The 21925-nt window shown below is 52.2% G+C and overlaps 1 protein-coding gene and 1 long non-coding RNA gene across 4 annotated transcripts in view; one reads left to right on the plus strand and one right to left on the minus strand.

Moving 5' to 3' along the window:
- Positions 1 to 78: 78 nt before the first annotated feature.
- The window catches only part of SMAD3 (SMAD family member 3), a 115610-nt gene continuing 93763 nt past the window's right edge, over positions 79 to 21925 (plus strand). For 2 of the 3 annotated variants that reach the window (XR_002832199.1, XM_014466427.2), the window contains exon 1: positions 79 to 307. Coding sequence is in view for 2 of the 3 variants with exons in the window: in XM_014466427.2 (XP_014321913.1) it covers positions 258 to 307 (50 nt within the window). In the remaining variant the exon portion in view is untranslated. The remainder of the gene's footprint in view (positions 308 to 21925) is intronic. The other variant, XM_023764588.1, reaches the window with a different exon arrangement.
- Positions 3147 to 4514, minus strand: LOC111828359. Its single transcript, XR_002832200.1, has 3 exons — positions 4323 to 4514; positions 3307 to 3344; positions 3147 to 3216 (listed from the first exon to the last, which is right to left on the minus strand). It is a non-coding gene; the product is annotated as an uncharacterized LOC111828359 (long non-coding RNA).

The following is a 21925-nucleotide window of genomic DNA, read 5'->3' on the forward strand; positions in this document are numbered from 1 at the left end:
TCCTCTCCCGCCCCCCCCACTCAGTTGTGCTTATGGCCCCTCGTGGTGCTTTATTGAGGAGTACATACATCATAGGGACCCGCGAGCCCTTCTCCTTTCCCTGTCGTCCATCCTGCGGTTCATCCCCTCGATAGTGAAGAGCCTGGTGGGGCTGGAAGAAGGTAGAACAGAACGGGCAGGAGGAGAAGTGGTGCGAGACGGCGGTCAAGAGTTTGGTCAAGAAGCTCAAGAAGACGGGGCAGCTGGACGAGCTGGAGATGGCCATCACCACGCAGAACGTCAACATCAAGTGCATCACCATCCCCAGGTGGGGGCCCGAGCGACCGGGGGCGCGCCGGCCCAGCCCCCTGGCGCGGTGGGGCGGCCGGGTGGGGCTGGATCGGGAGGCATAGTGTGTGTGTGCGTGTGCGTGTGCGTGTGCGTGTGTGTGTGTGTGTGTGTGTGTGTGTAGGTGGGAGCGCAGGCGGAAAGGGGACCCCAAACAAAACCTCCCCGGGTTTGCAAAGATTCAAGCCTGGGCCTTCCACGCGGCACTCTCACTTTCAGACCTCACGTTCACTTTTCACCTCCCGGAAAGGGGGTGCTGCTCGAATGGGCCGCCCCCACTCCGGGGAGCTGCGGGCCCCAAGTTGAGGCCCGCTTTGTTCAGCTCGGCGGCCGGAGCCCCTCCTCCGCCGCCGCCCCCCGCCCCCGCGGCCCGCGCCCCGTGGAGGTGGCGGTGGTGTTTCTCCCTTTCTTTTCTTCAGCGCGGTCCCCCCACGTCTTTCCTCCTCAACAGGAATGCAGTCCGTACAGCTGGGGCCCGGTGATTGACAGATTCCTTCTCCGTTCTCTTTCTGCCGTCGGGATTAGCATTTTTATCGAGTATTTTTAGACTCGGTTATGCCAGCTCCCGCCCCCCTCCGCACACGCTCACTTGGGGTGCAGTGCAGCGCTCCGACTTTCAAATGAGAGAAGTGGCCCAGAGTAGTGTTCCCCCATCGCCACCTCTCCCCTCCCCGCCTCCCATGGTTTCTTACTCGCCTTTCAGCCTGAGATTCCAGGCTGATGCAGAGCAGAGGGTGCTCAGGGCCAGCAGATAACAACACACACGCAGAGGGGGCCTCGCAGCGGCCCTTGCATTCCTGCAGAGCCCTCCTCCTGGAAGCGCTCTGCCATCTGTCCGGACCGCCCTTACAATGCACGTTGCGCTAGGCGGTCAGGAGGGAGCTCACAGATGGCTGGTAGAAGGGGTCAGTGACTTCTCTCCCATCGACAGGACTCGTCTTAGCTGGGCTGTGCCTCACTGGAAATTGGGGTGGAGGGGAGCACCTTGGCCTCCTGTCTCTCCCTCTCAGCCCCTCTAAAGTCTGACTGTGTACCAAGGGAGTGTGCGCGAGCAGGCGTTCTTGGGGTCCCAGGCTGCAGAGGATAAGTAGAGGGTCCCCAGGGCTTGAGCCCCACAGAGATGGTCATCCTTGCTCTTGGGCTAGGAGTGGACTCCATCCCTGGCCACCTGCTTGGAGCAGCTGTAGGAGAGCTGCCAGCCATGTCAGGCAGGCACAAAGCAACATCTGTCCCGGCAGCCCAGGGCAGGCCTCCTCTGGAAATAAATGCCACATATGGTGGGAGCACTGACTTAAAAAATAATAATTTTTTTTAACTGGGTGGATCCAGTCAATAAAGGGGGAGGGAAGGCGGTGTGCTGTCTGGGAAGGGCGCTCTGGGTGTGTGATCTGGAGCCAGAACTGACTTCAGAGGAGGTGGTGTGCTGTGATGGTCGGTGAGCGCTGGGTTCTGGTCCCAGCTCTGGTTCTTAATTCTTCGTTCTTCCTTTGGTGGGGGTGGGGGTGGGGCGGGTGGGAGGACGAATGCGAGTCCCACTGCTCCCGCCAGGGGAGGGGATTGTTGGAAACCGGCCTTCTTAGCTGCCCAGGTGCATTGAGGACAAGGGCTTTATGCCTTGAAACAGAAAACAAAAATGATATCAGTTATAAAACGAGCAGCTGTGCAAAGTGTCTTACAGTTCACCGAGCACTTTCACATGGTTTTACGAAATTAAAAAGAGAAAGTAACTCGTGGAAACCAGATAAGGCAGTTGGGCTTAAGATTTATCTCAGAGTTAATGTTGAGAAAACATCCGAGGGGAGAGGTGGAAAGGCAGGTTGGAGTAGCCGTGGGACTCTGACCCACTGTGCTCTTTTTTTCTGCCTCCTGCTGCTGTTTACTTTGAAGGTTCTGAATATATTTTTTGTTGTTGAATGCTCAAATACTGCTAAGGAGGGGGGGGGCATGGAGGGCAGGGCAGTGTGGATCTTTGTTGGGAGGGTTGCCAATGTTCAGTCTTGGGCTGGTGACAGCTTGGAGGAGAGGCCTTGCGCTCCCCTGCCTCAGTAGAAGTTTGCCCTCTGGGGGAACACAGCCCTGGCCCCCTCTTTCCTCTTCCAGAGTTCTCTGCGGCCTGAGGTATAGGAAGCGTTGGGTGTTTCTGAGAGTTCAAGTTAAGTTGCTCCCTGGTCTGTCACCACTTTCTTAGGACTGGGACATCTACCTGCCTGGCAAGGACCTACTAATAAGGCAGAGTTTTGTTGTTGTTGTTGTTTTGGTTTTTTTCTCCATCTTTTCTCAGTTAGGGAAACCCAGTTGCTTGGGTGGATCCAGACAAGATGGATTTCCATCCCTGGATTCTGTGCCCACGCCTCTGGGTCACCTTGTCTCCCTTGGCAATAGCCGCTGCTGTTTTGGTCGTGGGCAGACAACTAAAGGCCACGTCTCGGAGAGGTGGTTAGCTGGCCGCACGCTAGTGATACCGATGTGTCTGCTGAGCCCCGTAGATTGCTGTGTTGCTTGTTAAATTGTCTGCTCTCTCCACACTGCCTTTTATGTTACCCTCCTGTGTGTGAGAGGTGGGGCGCTGGGCACTTCCAAGTGCTCTGTGAGAGCTGGACCTTGGGGTTTAAGAAGCCCTCAGTCCCAGGAGGTTTTGACAAGCGTGTTTTGGCTAATATGTAACTATGAGCGGCAACAGTAACATTTGGCAATTATAGCTGTATGTTAGGGCCTTCCAGACCACATGCCTGCTTCTTGGTTACACCAGCTCTAACCTGCCTCCGTGATCAGAAGAGCTGGAGTGATGCAGGCTTATTGATATCAAGAATGTAAGAGAGCCCAGCGCCAAGGAAGTGGTGAGAGCTTGATTGAGGTACACAGACGTGGGCCATCAGGATACGCTGAGGTCTGGCAGGATGGGCAGAACGTAGACAAGTAGGATAACAGCATCTTACTCCTCACCTGCTTGAGTACCCGAGGAAAGCTTCAGGTACCTACCTGGCCAGTTTGTAAGAATGGAGCCATACCATTTGCCGCTGAGGGATAGAGGAGGGGTGTGCACGTTATGTCAGCACAGGAAGGAGCCAGGCACACTTAGCACGCCTGTTCTGATGCATTCCAATAACTTGTGCCTCCCCCGATAGGATCCATGCCTTGGCACGGGTTTGGGGAGCTGGACCAAGCTTATTGGCTGGGTCTGTTTGGAAGGGAATTTGGGCTTTCTTGTATCAAAGCACCAAGTCCAGAGGAACATGGGGGAACTTTCTGATACACACCGACTCCTGCTTCTTTGTGCTTCTCTTTTAGCACAGCCTCCTCCTGTTACCTACCTGGACTTTCCCAGGCGACTGTCACCCTAGGGAAAGATCCTCGTCGTTAAAACTCCTCTCTCCGACTTCTGGGGACAGACCTACGGCCATGGCTGCTTGTTAACCTTGATTGGGAGAGTGACACACAAGGCTGGGAAGGGAAGGTGCCCACAGGACGACGAGTGGCTGACTATGGGGCTGGCTCAGAGCCCTGGTTGAACCCAGGATCAACCTGATGCTCCCTTGACATTTGGAGCCCTGGAACTTCTGTTGCATTCAGGAGGTGAAGGTTTGGGCCCATGCAGACAGCCCCTTGCTCACAGTTGCTAATTAAATGTTAGAGTTGGAGTTTGTTGATTCATGGTTATCTATTGGCCCTCTCATGTCTGAGTCAGTATTCCAGGCAATGGGGGAGGATGCAGAAATACATTTGAGATGGCCCTGCCTGCGAGGAGCTTACATTTCAGTAAGGGGAACACCAATAGGGCGTTATTGGAGTACCTAGCTGCTATTTCTTCCTTAGTCCCAGCCATAAGAAGAAATAGGTGTGGAGTGGAATTTTTTTTGTGGGGGGGGGGGCAACCTATACTGAGTCTTTTAAATACTATAGAAGTCACTCTGTTGGAAAACAAAATAATGACAGCCATCTCTTTTCTCTGGAAAGAAAGCCCAGAACTCAGGCCCTGGATCTTGCCGTTTTAATACCTGGTTGGGACTTAAGAGTCCACTGGATGTCTCAGAGCCTTCATGTCTGCACCTGTAAAGTCAGGATGAGATAAGGCTTGTGAAGTGTTTTGTAAACCAGAGAGTTTGACAGACATAAGTGCTATCTATGCTTAGCCTCTTGTGTGTGTCATTCATTCATTACGAAATTATTTAATCATTTATTCAATATCTACCATGATGAGCAAGGTCGGGCACCTGCTCTCAAGAAGCTCCTTGTCTAGAGTGGGAGACAGACTTGCCCAAAGGTACAGGGCAAGAGCTGCACCCAAGGGTGTACAAGGTGCGGAGACATGGGGGGCAGGCCATTCATTCTGTGAGGAGGTGGGAGAGGAGGCAGGGGTCAGTGTGCGGTGAACACCAAAAGGAGTACGGAAGTTATTCTCTGAAGGAGTTTCTGGGCTGCGCTACGATCATGAGCACTTCACATGGTGACAGTTGCCTGCAAGAATGAGGCAGCGAATGACATCTTTACCTTCTGCTTTTGCTAAAGGGAGCTCTGCTATGAATATGTTACCTTGGCTTGCACCAAAGGACTAGTGACCCCTGAACAGTCTTTTACTTCATCATTAAGTGTTCTCTCTTTGAAGTAAAAAGTGACTTAGTATTGCAAACCTGAAATTCAGGTTTCCGAGGTGGGAACAGCGACTTTAGATATATTAGCTCAGAATATAACAGAGAGTGTCAATAAAAAGTGGACAACTTGGAGATGATTGTGGGTGCTTAGCATTTCAGAGTTTTGGTGAGACCTGGCCTTTCATTTCTCTGCTTAACACTTGCTAAAAACAAATTATTTAAGCCTGAGTTTCTGTATGGAGGTAAGAACTTTTACTAACATATTTTGAAAGGTCTTTGCAAGGATGTAAGGTTTTAAATGATGATTCTACTAATAGAAAAAAGTCCATGAATACAGTAGTCACTTAGTTCTGATGAGGAAAGCAAAAAGTAGATGAAATTGAGAGAATTTGGCTCAAGCTTATCACATTCAAAAATCCAATTAAAATGAGTTTTTTGAAAAATAAATATTGGTTTTAATAACATAAACTTGTAATTGCTATATTATTACAACGGAAGTAAAATTAACATGATTTAATGGACTGAGCGACCATCAATTTTCACTTGTTAATTTTTAGGAGATTTTAATGCCATTTGATACACAATACAGCCATTACTCTGCATGCGCTCCTTTAAGAAATAGATAGAACCAAGCAGTGCTTGCTTTGAAAATTGCAATCAGCCCAGCCATTGTGGCTCAGTGGTTGAGTGTTGAACTGTGAACCAGGAGGTCATGGTTCAGTTCCCGGTCAGGGCACAAGCCTGGGTTTCAGGTTTGATCCCCAGTAGGGGGCCTGCAGGAGGCAGCCGACCAATGATTCTCTCTCATCATTGATGTTTCTATCCCTCTCTGCCTCTCCATTCCTTTCTAATATTAATTTAAACATTTTAAAAAATTTAAATCAGACATTATTCCCATTACCCACCTTATCCTCCCACCATTTTTGTCCTTCTCCCCCCAGCTTCCTGTACTTATGCTCCCTAAGGTGGAATGCCGCTTTCTCAATGAACCAGGCTCCTGAATAGTCCTGATTAACATTTGTCCTTATCTCCTTTGAAATGTTGACCTATTTTTAAAAATCAACCTACCCCCTTCCCCAAATCCACACCTGGTCATTTTGGTTGTCTGAGGAGAGAAGTGCTCATGAGGGCAGCCTGCTGGGCGTGCAGGGGGCTGGGAGGGGGACCCGCCTTCTGCAGACGCCATGGTTGGTGCACCCTGGGATGGGTAGCTCCTCCCCACCGAGGGCCGGGAGTCATCTGTTGACCACGGACAGATTCCCGGCCAGAAGCCTTCCATCTCCAAGCACAACGGTTCCTGTAAACAGCTGGAAGCTGCCATTTTTAACCCCACCCTGCACAAGTTTGGTTTCTAATTTTACTCTAGTCCAAGTTTTAGAACAAAGATTCCAGGAGAGCCTGTCCACTTCATTTCCTCCAGGGCAGCAAACCCAGTGCGAGGCAGCAGAGACAAACTGAGGACGGCAGCCACGTCCCTGCCCTCCTGTAGCTTCTAGTCCACTGGCAGCCAACGCGGGTTCTGCGTAGTGGAAATAACGGGGTGTGTGCTCACTGTAGTTAATGTGTAAGTACTGTTTTCTTGATGTCAGGGAGCCACATCCCCCCAGCGCGGCCGTTTATGGACTCCCCATGAGGGTAAGAGACTGTGTGTGTGTGTGTGTGTGTGTGCGTGTGCGTGTGTGTGTGTGTGTGTGTGTAACATTACCCTTTGTTTGGACTTAATTAACAGTTTTAGAAATAACAAATCTATAGTACAAGTCACACTATCTGCTGTTGATTATCCGGGGCCTCTGAGTAAATAGCAGCCTGCCCAGTGTGCGCCGAGGCAGGACGTTTGGACAGAGAGACTCAGTTTAAAAGGAAAACACAGGAGCAGCCTGTTAATTAAGAGGGCCGGCTAATTCTGGACCAGGTTAAAGTTTGCTTAGCAGGCCTTTCCTCTCCATAGATGCTGTCAAAGAAATCCTAGTTATAAAGAAGGCTTGGGGGGTCATTTGGAAGGCAGGAGTCGGCAGACCTGGGTAGGTTCTAGACTTAGTTCTCTTTCTCATGAGCTGTGTGGCCTGGGCAAGGCACCTACTATCTCTGGGCCTCGGATGCGCTCAGCTGGAAAATAGGCTGGATCAGTTCCGTCGGAGCCTTTTTAACCCTAAAGCGGCTTCCAAGCAAGCCTTTGAGAAGCTTCCCCTGGCACAAATCCAGTTGATCAGTGAACCACAAATCTTTCTGAATGGTTTATGTCCTAAGACCCCACCAGTCTGGTGCCAATCCATTTATATAAATACAAAGCAATAAAGTTATAACGCAGATGCCAATCCATTTGTATAAATGAAAGTCATAAAACTGTAATTCAGTCTTTAATTTTGGTCATCCCCCCTCACCCCCCCCCCCCCCACACACACACACCACCACCACTCTCCTCCACGCCTCTCCCTTACCTTGTGAGTCAGAATCAATGAAATTTAACTACAAAGGAATATAAAAATAGCCGAACACTAGGATAAAGATGTGGAGGCTGTGTGTCTTTAGATGCAGTGAGCAATTTTTCTTCTTTGTTGCTATTTTTGGCTATTCTCAGAGCAGGAAGTTTACTTAAACTAATGACCACAAATGCCTAAAAATGTAAGAGGTAGGCATTATAGAGGATACCTGTGGAAAATGTTTGCTCATATGTCAGAGTTTACCCAGAAAGCTTCCTTTTTTTTTATTTTCTGGCATCTATATAAGGAACGGCTACACTTGATTGCGTAAGCATGTGCCTTTTGTTAGGCCGCGTGGAGGTGACAAGTTTAAACCCCAGCTAGGAAATGAAAAGTGCGTTTCTCCGGAAATGGTCCCTTTGCTGTATCACATGGCTTTCCCCCACGTACATCGGGCGAGTTTTTCTCCCGCTGCTTTGCTTTGCGGGGGGCCGGGGGGGGGGGTTGAGAATGAGAGTGCTGTTTAAGAACATGGGGACAGGGTTTGCCTTTGAGACCTTCAGAGGCCCCGACCTGCTCACCTCTGCCGCTGGGCGTTGCATCACAAACGGCCAGGCCCAGCTGTAGCTCTGAGGTGTCACCCGTTTTCTCTCTTCAACGGGGCTTTTGAAAATAGTAATGCTTTTTGGGTGTGTGTTTTTTAAAGGTCTGTTTTTATGCTGTCACAGCTCAAAAATGCCAAAAGGCATTTTTTCCTTAAAAAATCACCTCTGGGCTGAGCCCAAATGTGGAGTAATGGATCCAGAAAGGACTTTTTGAGTAGTTACAAGTGGCTGGAAGCAGGCACGGAGGATGGAAATTGGGTTTTTCTCTCTGCTTCCTGTCGCCCCCATGCTAAACCTGCCCTTCGCCTCACTGCGCTCAGGCTCACCGGCAGCCTTACTTCTCGCTGTGCCCGGGAGGGCAGAGGAAGTTCGTTCGTTCTGCTACCCTTTACGTGTTGTGTGTTGCCATTCATCTGTACCCAAACAGGTTCTTACAATAACACCTGGGGAGCAGAGCTGGGGGGCCGGGTGGACAGGGAGAGCTCAGTCATGAAGAAAGAGCAGAGGGCTCTGGAATCTGACAGACCTGGGTTTGAGTCTGCCTGTGAGCTGGCACGTGGGGTTCACTTGCTTCAATTTATTGAGCCCTAGTTTCTTCCTCTGTAAAATGGGGATGGGAACACCTCCTTCATGTCAATCAACCCAAATGAGATAAGATAGATCAAGCACTTAGGAGGTGCTCAGTAAACACTCATTTTCCCTCTCAAGGGGGGGATTTGACTGATGGTGTCAATCAATTCCAATAGGGGACCGCCCTCCCTCCTCACCCCCCGAACCCCTTGCTCTCAGAGCTCACCATTTGGAGAACCTTGGTTATGTAGTAACAGAATCTGTCATCAACCCATGCACACCAAGAGCGCACAACCGTGCCACTCGCTGGTTTGGGGCTCGGCAGACTACCGAAAGAGAAACAATTCCTATTCTTAGGTGGCTCTGCCCTTCCCTCTCCCCTTCTCTATCGCCAGTTTTAAAATTGTTTGGCTGTCTAAAAATAATAGTATTGAAAACAAACTTTGATGAATCAGTGCCCCTGGGTGGGGGATGGGGAGATCCTGAAGAAGAAGCGCTGTGACTCACGCCCTGGTCACCGATAGCCTGCCCGTAAGTGTGCGGAGCGGATGGTGTTTACTGTTGCTGCTGTGTTTTGTGGCCCGGCTGCAAGGCAGCTCCGGCTTTCCCTGAAGTACCACCTTACCCGGTGGCTTGGCTGGAAGTGAGAATGGGCAGTGCCAGAAACTCAGGGCTCTGCTATAACTGAGACGTGGACGATGGTCCCTTGTCTGCCCTTAGCGCCTGCAAGAGGGGACTCGGGCTGAGAGGCCCTGCTGTGGTTCTCCCCGGGCTGCGCTGCTTTTCAGGGGCAGAGCTGTGAGGCCAAGGGGTGGCCCTTCCAGAACCTCGCTTCCTCCTCTCAGACCACACTGGGTCCTGACCCTTAGTTCCCTGCCCCAGTGGTCTCGCGCCTGCTTCCCAGTCCTGTGTGGCCTCTCCCCCAGGCCCATCTGCTTGAGGGAAGGTTGCTCTGACCGCGGACAGTGTGCGCGCCGTGGGCTGACCAGGGCTACGAGGCGCAGGGGAATCAGGTGGAACGTGGGCTTGTGTCTGCGTGTGTGTGCAGGAAGCCCTTCTACGTGTGGGATGGCCCTGGGGGTGGGCGGGCACTCGGGGTCCGCTGTCCCTGAGCGTCCACGTTCTATTGTGCCACCAAGAGTCAGAGAATTCCAAACCTGGCCCCGCTGTCTTTCAAGATGGGAGAATAGAACACATTCTATTGAACAGCTTGTTACCTGGCTTTCTACTATTTAAATGTGACATATGATGGGAGCCTTCACGTGTACTCTGGTGCGAGGACTCACCCCTGGTGGAGAGCGGCAGGCCCCCTTCCCGCATGGTTCTCTCAGCGTGGCAGCAGCGTGCGGACAGGATGGCGGGACGCCCTGAGAAGTTGCTTTCCCTCTCTTTGAACCTGGCTCAGCGTGAATGCAGATGAGGGAGAAGGTGACACAGGTTGCAGCGGCCCGTCTAAAGTGGAGCGGAGAGCTGGACAACGTCATGTGTTTGCTTGTTGGATGCAAGCGTTGGGCACTGACTGTGCTGGGCTTCAGGAGGTGCAGATGCAGAACTGAAGTCCTGCCTCTCCACTGTGCAAAGGCAAAAAGGGACACAATGACCACAGTTACATTGGGCTCATGGGGAAAACCCTCTTAAAGTTTGAACGCAGTGTTGTTTGGGAGCCCAGACAAAGAGCGGCTCTCTTTCTGGGCGAGTCAGAAGGATTCCCCCAGGAGGTAGGTTCAAGCAGGACCTTGAAGGATGGCTAGGAGTGCGAGTGGGGTGAAGGCTGCAGGGAGCGCTGGCCAGACAGAGCACGCAGGGCCTGGTGTCTGGGGCAGGCAGGGCAGCTCAGGGTGGCCAGAACGTGGGAGAGGGAGTGGCCAGAGAGGAGTTGGAGAAGGATGTTGCCAAGGGCTTTGGTTGGCCAAGCTGGGCGTTTGGACCTGGCCTCTCTGTTAGCGCCAGGAGATTTTAAAGCGGGGAGTGGCGTGGCCGAAGCCACTATTCTGTTCGTGTTTCATTTTCTCCCCCACCCATGGCCGGTAACGGCGGGTTTTTCTGCCTGAGTTATCCAGGTCAGAGTCATAATCCCTGACACCACCATGTGGACAGCTTTAGGCTATGTCTGGACCCGGGTGAAAATAGCGTTTTGTTTGCTGTCAGGAGAGAAGACGAGTTGTACAGCCAGGAGGACTCTGGGAGCCCCAGTGCTCAGGTAATTAGCTCGTGAGTCACGCCAGCCTCCCGACATGGATTCCTTGGGAAATGAAGCGGAGTGTTGCTGGGCTCCGTGCGGATGCCTGGTGTCCCCAGGCTGAGGCTTCTCCGTCGGACCTCAGCCTCCCGGGCAGGGCTTGGCCTCTCTCTGGGCCTCCCCTGTGCCCGGCACAGTGCCTCTCTGTGGAATGTCTCTGGTCACTGTTTTTCATTTCTTTTTTGATGAATATCTAGGCCAGGCTTCCCACTTCCAGACCACACTGCCATCAGCAAAAAGATCTAAATTCTCTCCTGCAGGCTCAGCGAATGCGATAAGTATATTAAAAATACATGATATTTCTTAATAAGAGAGAAAAATAGTTTAAGTTGGTGGCATTCATTCATTTTATCACTGGGAGTAAACAGAAAATATATTGATCATTTAGTGATTGGGTACCATTAACCTTACCCGGTGTGAGTCAGCTTTTTTTGTTGTTGTTAATTTTATAGGTTTTCAGAAGATAAAGTTTTGTGTCCTAATTCTAGTTCATGGGCCACTTTTGACAATATTGATAGAGACCTGCTGCGAAAGGGGCATCACTCCGCCGTAGAGAGCGTTGGGTTTACGTCCGGGAGGCCCAAGTTCAACCCCCTGTTCCCACACTTACTGCTTTGGTGACTATAGACAAGTCTTTTGGGCCTCTCTTTCCCACCCTAAAGTGGGAAAAACAATACCTCCCTCGGTAGGATTATTGAAGTTTTCACTCGGATAAGCTATGCATTAAAAGCACTTTGCAGACTCTGAAGCATTCTGTAGCGTCCCCTACTATTTCTTCATGAAGCACGACTCTAGGGTATTGCTAAAAACTGACAGAGAGGGAGTTAAGTCTTCCAAGAGCACACCCAGGTTTTTACAGAGAAAAAAATCATCAATGATGCACAAAATTCAACAGGAGGGGGAACTCAGGGCGTGCACGGTCTGGGCTTGGTACCAGAAGCTTAGGTGAGCTGATGCTCTCTGCTTGGTCCGATTTGGGTCAGTTGTGGTGACCTGTAGCAGATCACCTGAGCCCTCTCACCTGGTGATCCTGGTACGTGTGACATGGACCAGGTGCCGACTGTATGCCGGATACCATGGTGGGCCAGCGACCAACTTCTTCAGCCATCACAGGCTCTGGGAAGAGGAGCCGCCCTGTTGATGGGGTAGGAGATCAAGGCTTTGAGGCATCAACCCTGGTTGCCTGCCCCCAGGTTTCCCAGGAAAGGGCTCCCCTTCTCATCCTCGTGAGGTCTCGTGATAAGAGATAGAGCTGGTTTGCCTCTGAAGCTCTTTCTAGAATCTAGGGTGACTGTGTAATGAACTGAACAAACCAGGACAATTGGAAGAGTGAAGTGGGCACTGCTGTTATTAATTATGGCCAGATAATTGGCATCCACCTAGCTGCCCAGACAAACGGGGGTCAACAGTCACCCTAAGTCACCCCACTTCTGTGCCAGGGATCATGATACCTGGCCAAGGTACCTGGCAGGATTAGACCAGCCAGTTCATATGCCACTGATAAAGTAGAAGGGCCTGTCAGGATTATGTACTGCTACTCTCAGTGAAATTAATTGCCTAAGGTTCTTCAGCAAGTTGGCAGCATAGTATTTTAAAGCTGGAAGAGACCTTAGAGATAATCTAACATAGCCCAGTTAGCACTAGCGCTTACTTAACTGGAGTACCAGTTAGGGAACGTTTGGCTGTGCTGGCGGCTACCTGAAGGGAAGTGGGCAGAGGTGAGAGGTGGAGGTGGCGTGTGTCCGGGGGTGTGGGGCTGCCAGTGAGGGCCTGGTAGGCCCTTCGACTGCCTCTAGAATGTCTGCATCCTCACCGGGCCATGTCCCTTCCAAACCCAGGCGGTGGCACTGGGCCCAGTGTAACTTAATGATATGTAAGGCCGGGAGCAGGGTCTTCTGTGAGCTGGCCTCTCCCGCTCCCCTGCTCCAGGTTAGCTGAGGCCTCAGAGATACCGCTGGCCGGGAGCTGGTGGGGGTTAGCGGATCATCCTCTGCTGAAGAATTTTGGAAGGCGTTGAGGAAGGAATTAAAAATAACAGCAAGCTGCCTTTTCTCTCTCTTTGTGGTAAATGCATGGAATGTGCCAGGGCCTCCGTGGAGCACGTGGCCCCAAATAACCCCCTGCCAGCAGGACTCTGTCGGAGACGTGGGGAGACTCGCTGGGGCACTCCTGCTTGATGCTCTCAGGCTTTGTCCTGCGTCCTCTCAGCCTCACCCTTCTCTTGCCCCAAATGATTTGTTGGAGGCTGGAGAGGGACTCTAACTGCGCTCTCCAACCACACCGTTACCGTGGGTTAGGTCCCGTCTGATGAGCTGCAGGGAGAGCAGCTGGTGTGACGGAGTGGACCGGTTACCTACCGGCTGAGAAAAGCGAAATGTAAATTTAAACCGAACTTGGCACTTGCTTGGAGAACTTCAGCTGATCCTGTGGCGCTCTGGTCAGCATCCTTTGGGGCTGTGCCGTGTTCTATAAATAGAACGAAATGCATTCTCCCCACAACCCCATCCCTTTTTCTCACCACCCCCCCCCCGCCCCAAAGAGGCATGTGAGTGGGTGAGCATGGGCAGGGAGTATTATTTATGTTCCAGTTCATCAGATAGTCAGCATGGGAACTGGGCCCAGGGCTTCATGGCGATGACCAAGCCATCTTGTGGATGAGGCTGGAATCTGCTTTTGTGCCCAGAGTTCCCGTTCTTTCCACCACTGCCACCCTCTCCTCTGCACCGGAGGCCTAGGCCCCGCATGCCCGGGTACTGCAGTAAGCCAGTGGCCCCTTCCCTCTCTGATGCAGTGGATATTCTGTATCAGGGGCCAGACTTGCTGTCTTAGGATGCTTTCGGCTGCAAGTAACTTGAAATCCGACTAACAGCTTCCACAGTGGGGGCTTATTATCTCCCCTAAGAAGTCTGGGGACAGAAAGTTTTCAGGCATCAGCAAGGACGTGGGTGCCTCCTATCTTTCTGCTCCGCCATCTTCTGCCTGATCTCTTTTTTTCTTCAGATGTGACCCCTTATGGTCCAAGGGCGGCAGCAGCTGCTCCTGGCTATACCCTTTTTACTGAATTGCATGCAGGGGTAGAAAAGGCCCTGGGGGTGGGGTGGGGTAGGGGGCTCTTCACCCAGGAAGAAAACCGTTCCCAGAAACTCTTTGTATCTCATTGGTCACTTGTATGTCGTATGCAGCTAATGGCTGAAAGAATGGATTGGAATAAGCCTCTTGAAGTCAAGGATGCAGGCTATTTCTTTGACACATTATGCACTTAGTACTTAATACAGTGCCAGACACTTAGGGAATTTTAATTAATATGTATTGATTGCTTGTTGATTTCCTTCTTCTATGAGTAGACTTCTGAACACTTACCTGATGTCCTGCTAATTTCTGGTGGTAAACCAGCCAGAGACCAGTTCTTGCTCTCATGGAGCTCATTGCTGAGATGGAGAAACAATTTGGAGCATCTAGCAGGGTGGAGGGGAGCAGTATCCCAGGGCAGCTCTGGGAGAGCGGGAAATGGGGGCTCTAGGACACAGATGGAGATGCCTGAAGATGACACATTTGTGACCTACGCCAGGTCCTTTCAGGCAGGTCAGCCGTCCGCCTCTACCCTCCACCAGTCTTGTTTTCCTGGTGACAAAATGAGTAAAGACTTGCCTCTGAGTAGGGAGTGGGGGCACAGTACAGAGCCAAGAGCCCCCTGCCCCCCGGGGAGGGTTTCTAAAGGTGCTTGTGGTAGTCTAGCTGCAATGCCATGTGCACTTCATTTGGATGTCTAGTGTCTTTCTGCACCTCCCTGGCTTTGGATCTACTGGAAACTCTCTCTGAAAGCTTATAGATGAGGAAATAAAATTTCTATACATGTTTGGTCATTAAAACCAAAGTGCTGGCTGATGTATATAGTTTGTTGTCATCTTCTGCTGGAACTTTCTGTAGACATGAACTACCTTGGGGTGTTCCTGCCGCCGTCAGCTACTAGCTGACTTCAGGTCTGCACCTGCTTTTTCATTCCAGCTCAGAGCAAACAGAGCCTGTCCCAAGGCCTCGCGTTTATTTCCCTATTGCTCTAGGCGCTGGGATCACTCAGGACCCCGGGGAACATCTCAAAGCCAATTAAAGATGTCTGTTTGAGGTTTGCCTGTTTTCTTTGCTTGTTTGAGAGAGTTGCACTTTTTGCTTTCATTGTTGAAAAAAGAGAACCTATCACCACCGCTGATTCAGGAGGTGAGGTTGGGGGGAGGGGAGCAGGTTTGCACAGTTCAGTAAACATGTGGCCGCATCCTCCTGCCCTCTTAGTGCGGTCCCCTCAGAGAGGCACCTTTGAACATGGCCTGGAAACAAGGCCGCCAATTTCCTTGAAAACTCTTGAGTTTCCAGGAGTGGTGGCCGGGTGAGCCTGGGCGTGAAACCGAACTAAGTTGCCCCAGTGTGAGGCCGGTTCTGTGTGATCAGCTTCAGTTCTGAAGTTAATGGCCCAAGTTCACCACTCACAGAGGGCGAGTCAGCGTGTGGGGACAGGCAGGCCCCGCAGTCATTCCAGGGTGCCCCCCACCCTTTGTTTAACCACGGCTGTGGGCCAGTGGTCTCAGATGTTTGTAAGAGGGAAGTGTGGTCATATTTCTATCTCTTTTGTGGGCTGCACGGTTGCCTTACTGGGGCTCATGTGGGAAGTGGTTACCGTCAGGAGGAGGTGAAATAACAGTACTCACCAAGGGACTTTGATCCAAGAATCTCTCTGAATGTCATCTTTGGCCACTGTTTTTTATTTTTGCGTTTTGCCTATCGGCCTAAGTTCAGGGATGAGAAAACTGAACCACGTGCTGGACCTCGTTCCACCCAGCTGGTGGAATTGCAGTTCAAACTACGCCCTCTCTCCCTGGGTGTCATTGTGGGGATGACTTCCAGGCCTGTCGCCCTTCACAGCTGGAGACCCTCGGTTCCAGCTGCTCCCTGGGCATCAACACCGGCACATCCCACCAACGCCTGGAACTGAACTTGTACCACTTCTTCCGGTCCTCCTCCTCCACTGGTCTTCATCTTCATCATTATCAGAACTCCCGGGGTCAGTCAGGTGGAGAATCAGCGAGTGAACACACAGATGTGTACACGAAGGAACTGAGACCTGGGCGTCCTCTTTCCCAGTGAGGCCAGGCCCATGGCCACTCTGCTGGAGGTTGGCCTTCTGACTTTGGGGGAATCAGCTTGGGGTCTCCAGGTATCAGTCTTCGCCTCTACACAAGGACAAGCCCGAAGAGACTCTCAAAGGTCCACATGAGCTCGAAGGTTTCACGGCTCTTCCCTGCCCTCTCTTCCTCGGCTGCTTGCCTTTAGTTTTTGTCTTGCTGCGCGTACTTTCCTGGAGGACAGATCTAAGTTGTTATCTGATGCCCTACTTTCAGCGGTGGCCCATTTCTTAATGACCTTATTCAGGGCTGTCATGGTTTAAATCACCAGATATTTACTAAGCATCCCTAGTTGCTGGTGGTAGTGAGGGGGCACCAGGCTCTGTGGACCAGGAGCTGGACATGGGCTGCTGATTTGGACAGTCAGACATACTCCCGCCCGCCCAGAGCCTGTGTTGAAATGAGGCTCACCTGATGCTCATCTGTCCCCTGTTCCCAGGCGTGGGGAAACTGGGCTGCAGGCAAAGGAATTCTCATAGCCTGAGGCACTGGCAGCTGTGGCAGCTGTGCTCCGAGGCACCAGCTGCGTTCCTGCGTTCCAACCTGGTGCCATAAAAATTCAGGAAGGAAGGGAACCGTGTTCACAGGTTGGTTAGAGATTTTGAAACCAACAATCAACCCTCTTATCCACGAGCAACTAAATCCACTGCTGGCTCCTGGTCTCTCAGGCCTGCCGCTCAACAGGCTGCCCTTTCAAAACTCGGGTAGACTCCCTCTGCTAAAGCTTCTCCCCCGAGCCTCAGCCAGCCAGCAGGTATCTTCTCTGGGGATTACCCTTCAACCAGCTCAGGGACTGGGAAAGGGAAGACCCAACCATCTCCGCCTTCAGCTGGTTTAAGGCCAGTGAGGAGATGGTGTCTCCAGAGATGGAGCAACTGGAGGGCGGCTGCTGCTTTTGTCGGGAACCTGTCCCCATGGGGGCTCCTCTCTGGTGTGCAGGAGGGAGAAGGAGAGGTGGGAGCCCTGGGTCCTGGGCCTGGCTCCCTATGAACCAGCTTTGTAACCTTGGGTGAGTCCCTTTGCCACGCGAGGCCCCTGGTTTCCTTTTCTAGAAACGAAAGGCATTGGCTTGGCAGGATTTTCAAGTTTCTTCCACCTTAAACATTCTGATTCTCGAGCCTGCATTCAAAGAAATGACTGACTCTGTTACTCATTCAGGTAGTTTCAGGATCACTGTACTGTCACTCTGGGGGCTGGCGAAGGGGGCCTGCAGTTGAAGGCAGGATGGAAAGAGGTTTGAGGTTCAAGGTTAGCGGTGGCAGCTTGAATCCTGTTTCCTAATGATTCACCTCGGATGGTTGGGCTCACCGTAGAAGGTTCTTCACCCTGGCTGCTTATGAAAATTCTGATGCCCAGACCAGTTAATTCAGAATTTCTGTGGGTGGGGCCTGGGAAATTGGTATTTTTAAAGTTCCCCAGGTGATTCTGGTGTAGCCAGGATTGAGAGTCACAGCCCCAAATCCTCTATAAAGCTGTGGTTCAGAGTTCGGGGCAACTGTTCTCGGGGGGAAAAGTGATAGTGGTTAGTTTTTTTTAAAAAAGGAAGACAAAAAGTGCATACACACCGAAAGGAAAAAAAAAAGTTCTGGTTGTAGACGTGAGCGGACTTGGTCATCATAGCTGCCGTTGGGGAACGCCCTGAGGTTTGGAGCCCCAGTTCGCTCCTATCTCTGGGGCAGTGGTTTCACCACATCTCTGAAGTAGTGGAACCATCTGTAGCTGCTTATTTCTGCTCAGGAAACTCAGTACTGAGTCGGGGGAGGGGGAGGGGGGTGGAGCGAAGGCAGGGGTAGAGTGGGAATGGATTAAACAGGCCATCACACTTTTTTTTCCATGAAACTAAGTCAGAGGTCTTGGCCAACATGGCACCCCTCCGTGTCAGATCCTTGGCAGTGCCCGGTGGAATCGAGGGGCTGTGAGAGTCCATAGGCTGTAGCATCTAAACACACTGTTTGTGCCCCATTATTTGGTGGTTCCCTGCGAGGAATCCACCCCCACAGCCTAAGAAATCTGATGGGGCACAGCTGTCCGGGTTAAACACTAAGGGAAGGGCTGCAGAATTCGAAACTCTCACAGGTGGAGGAGAAGGCACGGTGTGACGGTGGTAGGAATGCCACGCTGCGACAGGAGCTACAGGTGGGAAGAAAACGTGTCAATGCCCATCAACCCGGAAGTGTTTCCCAGGTTTGGGGTGGGGCTTGAGGAGCCTTTAAAACGAGATGTAGACTTGAGATGCAGGGACAGACACGCTAGGGTAGGTTGCTGGGGTTTTTTTCAGACGGGTGAGGAATCTGTCAGTTAACAAGTATTTGTGAAGCTGAGCGAGGCACTCAGAGAAATAGGAAATAGAGCCCCTGCCCTCCAGGAGCTGCCGGTCTCCCCGGGGGTTGCGTACACAAGTATGGGACAGTGGTAATGAAGATCTCTGTGCTGTGGTCGCGGGTGAGTACCTAGGGGTTCAGAAGGAGGGGCGGTGGGGGGTGGGATGGGACAAATGCATTGAGGAATGTAGGCCTGAGCTAGTGAGAGGGAGGCACACCAGTCCGCAATGGAATGGGGTGTATTTTCCCGCTTCTGACATGATGTGGATTGTTTCTGGGGACCAACCTCAGTGAGCGCCCCCTTGCTGGCAGGAATGACTTGATGTTCTTGCCCCCATCTAAACTCTCTGCACCCAGGAGTGAATTTTCCTCTAGCTTTTTTCTTTTTCCTGCGAGGGAGGAGTGGTCTTTGCCAGACCCCTGCTTTGATGGTTACCATCTGCCCACCTTAATTTCCTGCCTAGTTTCAGTTGAAAAGCCTTTCTGTCTGGACTGGGAATACCATGTAATGTGATTGTTCTGGAGCCCAGGAGCCCCCCGGCACCCGCCACGAGGAAGCTGCATTTCAGGTGTGCACGGGAAGGAGTATGTGCATCAGGAAACGCACGCTTGTCCTCTGAGCAAGTTGGGTGATCGTCGGTGAAGGCAGACGGGCTCCCTTGGGCCCTGGCTGCGGCCAAGGCTGTTATTTCTCTGGGGGTAATTATTGCAGGCTTCATGGTCACGAGCCGAGCATAATCAGGGGCAGATAAGAAGCCATTTATAGAGCAAAGTACATATTTCTTAAGGTGGGCGGCAGAGGCAGTGTGTGTGTGTGTGTGTGTGTGTGTGTGTGTGTGTTTAAAAAAAGACCTATATTTTCTGGGCAGCCGAACTTAAGTTTCCAGTAAACATCTCCTCCCTTTTAACTTCACCTTTTAATTTTGTGTTTATGGTCTCTGTGCTTTGAAATTGTTTTGCTGTGATGCCAGCCCTGACCGAAACGGGCGGAGCCAGCCAGGCCCTTTGGAAGCCACGGTTTAGATCAAGAGTTCTTAGAGTTCCTCCGCCCCGCTGATGGACAGCTCAGATGGGATTGCTCCACCTCCTCTAGAAGAGTAAAAATAGAAACCTGGAGATGAAGGGGGAGGGGACACGCGGTGGTGTTAGCGTATCCCCATTATCACCTTGACTGCAGGAGCATCGTCTGTGTGTGATTCTGGTCTGGGTTTGTTTTCTGTTCCCGATTCGCCAGGCCTCTGCCCTGGAAATCAAGTGCCCCGAGGCCCTGCCTGGAACTCATTCTCGGGACCGTGGTTGGGAGGCCGGGCACACGCTATGGTTCCGCCCTTACCAAGTAGAACTGGCCTCTCCAGAGAGACTTGATGGCTCATACGGTGTTTCTTTCTGAGCTTTCCTAGTCAGGAGGGGCTGGGAAGCCACCGGAGCAACACGGTGGTGGAGAGAAAGGCCCAGGCCAGGCGAGGGTGAGAACACCTGGAGGAGGGAGGTGAGCAGGAAAAGCTGGGGGAGAAAATCCCACAAAAGCAGCAGAACTGTCCGTCTGTGTGGTGGGGCAGCGGCGAAGGAAACAGCAGGCTTTGCCTTTGTTCACGCCGCTTCAGTACAGCGCTGCTGGGGAGGCTGTTCCAGGCGCCCCCCTGAACAGAAGGGGGTGCAGCTGCCTGTAGCACTTCACACCCGGGGCCATCGGCGTCAGGAGCGCGTGGCATGGCCAGGGCTGGTCAGGCCACCTTTCTTCAGACAGGGAGCCCATGGAACCCCGAGAAGGGAGGAGCCTTCTCCTGGGGGCCCTCAGTACCCTGACCCACAGAGTGCCGGGGAGACCCCCCAATGAAGCAATGCCATGGAACAAACAGTCCTGAGTGTGAGCCCAGCAGCGTTCTCTCACAAAGTCGGCTTTGAGAGGCGGGGTGGGGTGGGGGCTGCTTTTTCAGTTCTGAAGAAGCCAGCTAGGAGACGCCAGAGGAATGAGAGGGTGGCACCCCGAGGACCTGCTCTCACTCCCCAGCCCCTCGGTGCTCCCTGCCAGACAACCATCGCCCCCGTGCTGTTTCACCCTCTTTTTCTTCCCTTGGAGCCCCTTGGCGACTTAGAATAGCAGGAACATTAGCCAAGTTTCCTTCTGTCTGTGACAGTCCATCTCCAGCCTCAGGGTGGGCTGATGTGCAGCACACTTGATGTTTGCAAAGCGATTTCCCATTGTCCTGCCTTCACAGCAGCCCTAGCTGGAGGCAGTGCAAGTGGTCTTACCCCTTTTCTGTGTGTGACCGGGGACACGTTACAGGCGAGTGGAGGGGCAGGGACGGAGGCCATTCCTCCGGTCTTTGACAGAGTAGTTCTTTTACTAACTACACTGCTGCCTCACGAATAAACACACATGGTGTGTGTATGCCCACGAGTATCATCAGTATATTCCTCAGAAGATAACGGGCTCTCTCTTTCAACTGCTGTCCCCTGGAAGGGGAAGCACCACCACTGTGACCTTTCCCGTGTACAGTATTTTACAGTTTCCAGAGCACTTTCTGACTTGTGATTTCATTTTATCTCCGTGACAATCCCTGGAGGTAGGTGAGCAAGGGAAGCCCTGGAGGCGTGGCGTGCCTTGGCCCCGGGCACCCAGTGGGGTTGGGGTGGGGGGATGTCACTGCAGGATGCGGGCATGTGGGAGCGGGTCCAGTGGGGCAGTCGGTGGTGTAACCAGCAGTCGGGGGCTTTGGGTTTTTCGGTTCTCGCTTCTGAAGCCACACAGGGTCCTGGTTCCTGAGCGTGACCCCCTCCCAGAGGGCCTGCCTGTGCATGTCCTGCCGGTGTGGAAGCCTGGACCAGGGTGCAAGGAGGGGGCACACCCAGGGCAGGTGAAGGGACACTCTGAGGGTGTGGTGACAGGCTGCATGGAAGTGGCCAGAGTCAGGGTTCACCCTGCTCAGGGTGGGGCCCTCCTAGTTCACGGCCCTGAGAGGTGGACTCTGAAGGGTGTGTCCAGGAATGTGGAGTTTCCAACCTGGAGCCTCTCCTGGTGCAGTCTGGGGTCTGACATTTGTCGGAAGTTCCGGCTCTGCTACCGAGTAGCTGTGGGACGTGCCCTTCCATACTTGACCTTCAACTTGGGTGTAGTCAACATGTCCTTCAGAAGCTTGGGGTCCCTGCCACAGTGTGGGTCATACAAGAGTTGCTCTTCTGGTCAGAAGTGACTAGACAGGTCATCTCGTCCAACCCCCTTAACAGCTGGGGAAACTGAGGCCCTGAGGGGTATGGTGACTTGCCTGAGGTCATAGTGAATTAGTGGCAGAGCCAGAGCCAAGACCAGGTCTGCTGAGCTCATGCCGGGCTGGTGTGTTTGTTTGTGTTTTGCATGCATCTGGGATAGTTTTTCTTGCTAGTTCACACTAGGCCCCTCAGTGGTGTAGTCAGTCATCTTAGGGGGGGAAGTCAGCTCGCATCCAAGGATGAAGGTGTGCCGCCTCTGATGCCCGCTTCTTGGGGAGGGGAGAATGGCTGGCAGAACGGGGCAGGGCGGTAAACTCGCTTTGTGGCTTGTGTGATGTGAACCGTTGTAAGTTGAATCCTAGTTTCCCAAGTATGTTTGGTGGTAAACATGGTTCAAATGCTGAGATGTTCCCCTCAAAGGTTTGGAAAGTAGACGTACATTTCTCTCAAAACCCTCAATGCTTCTCTTG

Source organism: Myotis lucifugus, unplaced genomic scaffold, assembly GCF_000147115.1.
Source record: "Myotis lucifugus unplaced genomic scaffold, Myoluc2.0 scaffold_338, whole genome shotgun sequence".
Lineage (NCBI taxonomy): Eukaryota > Metazoa > Chordata > Mammalia > Chiroptera > Vespertilionidae > Myotis > Myotis lucifugus.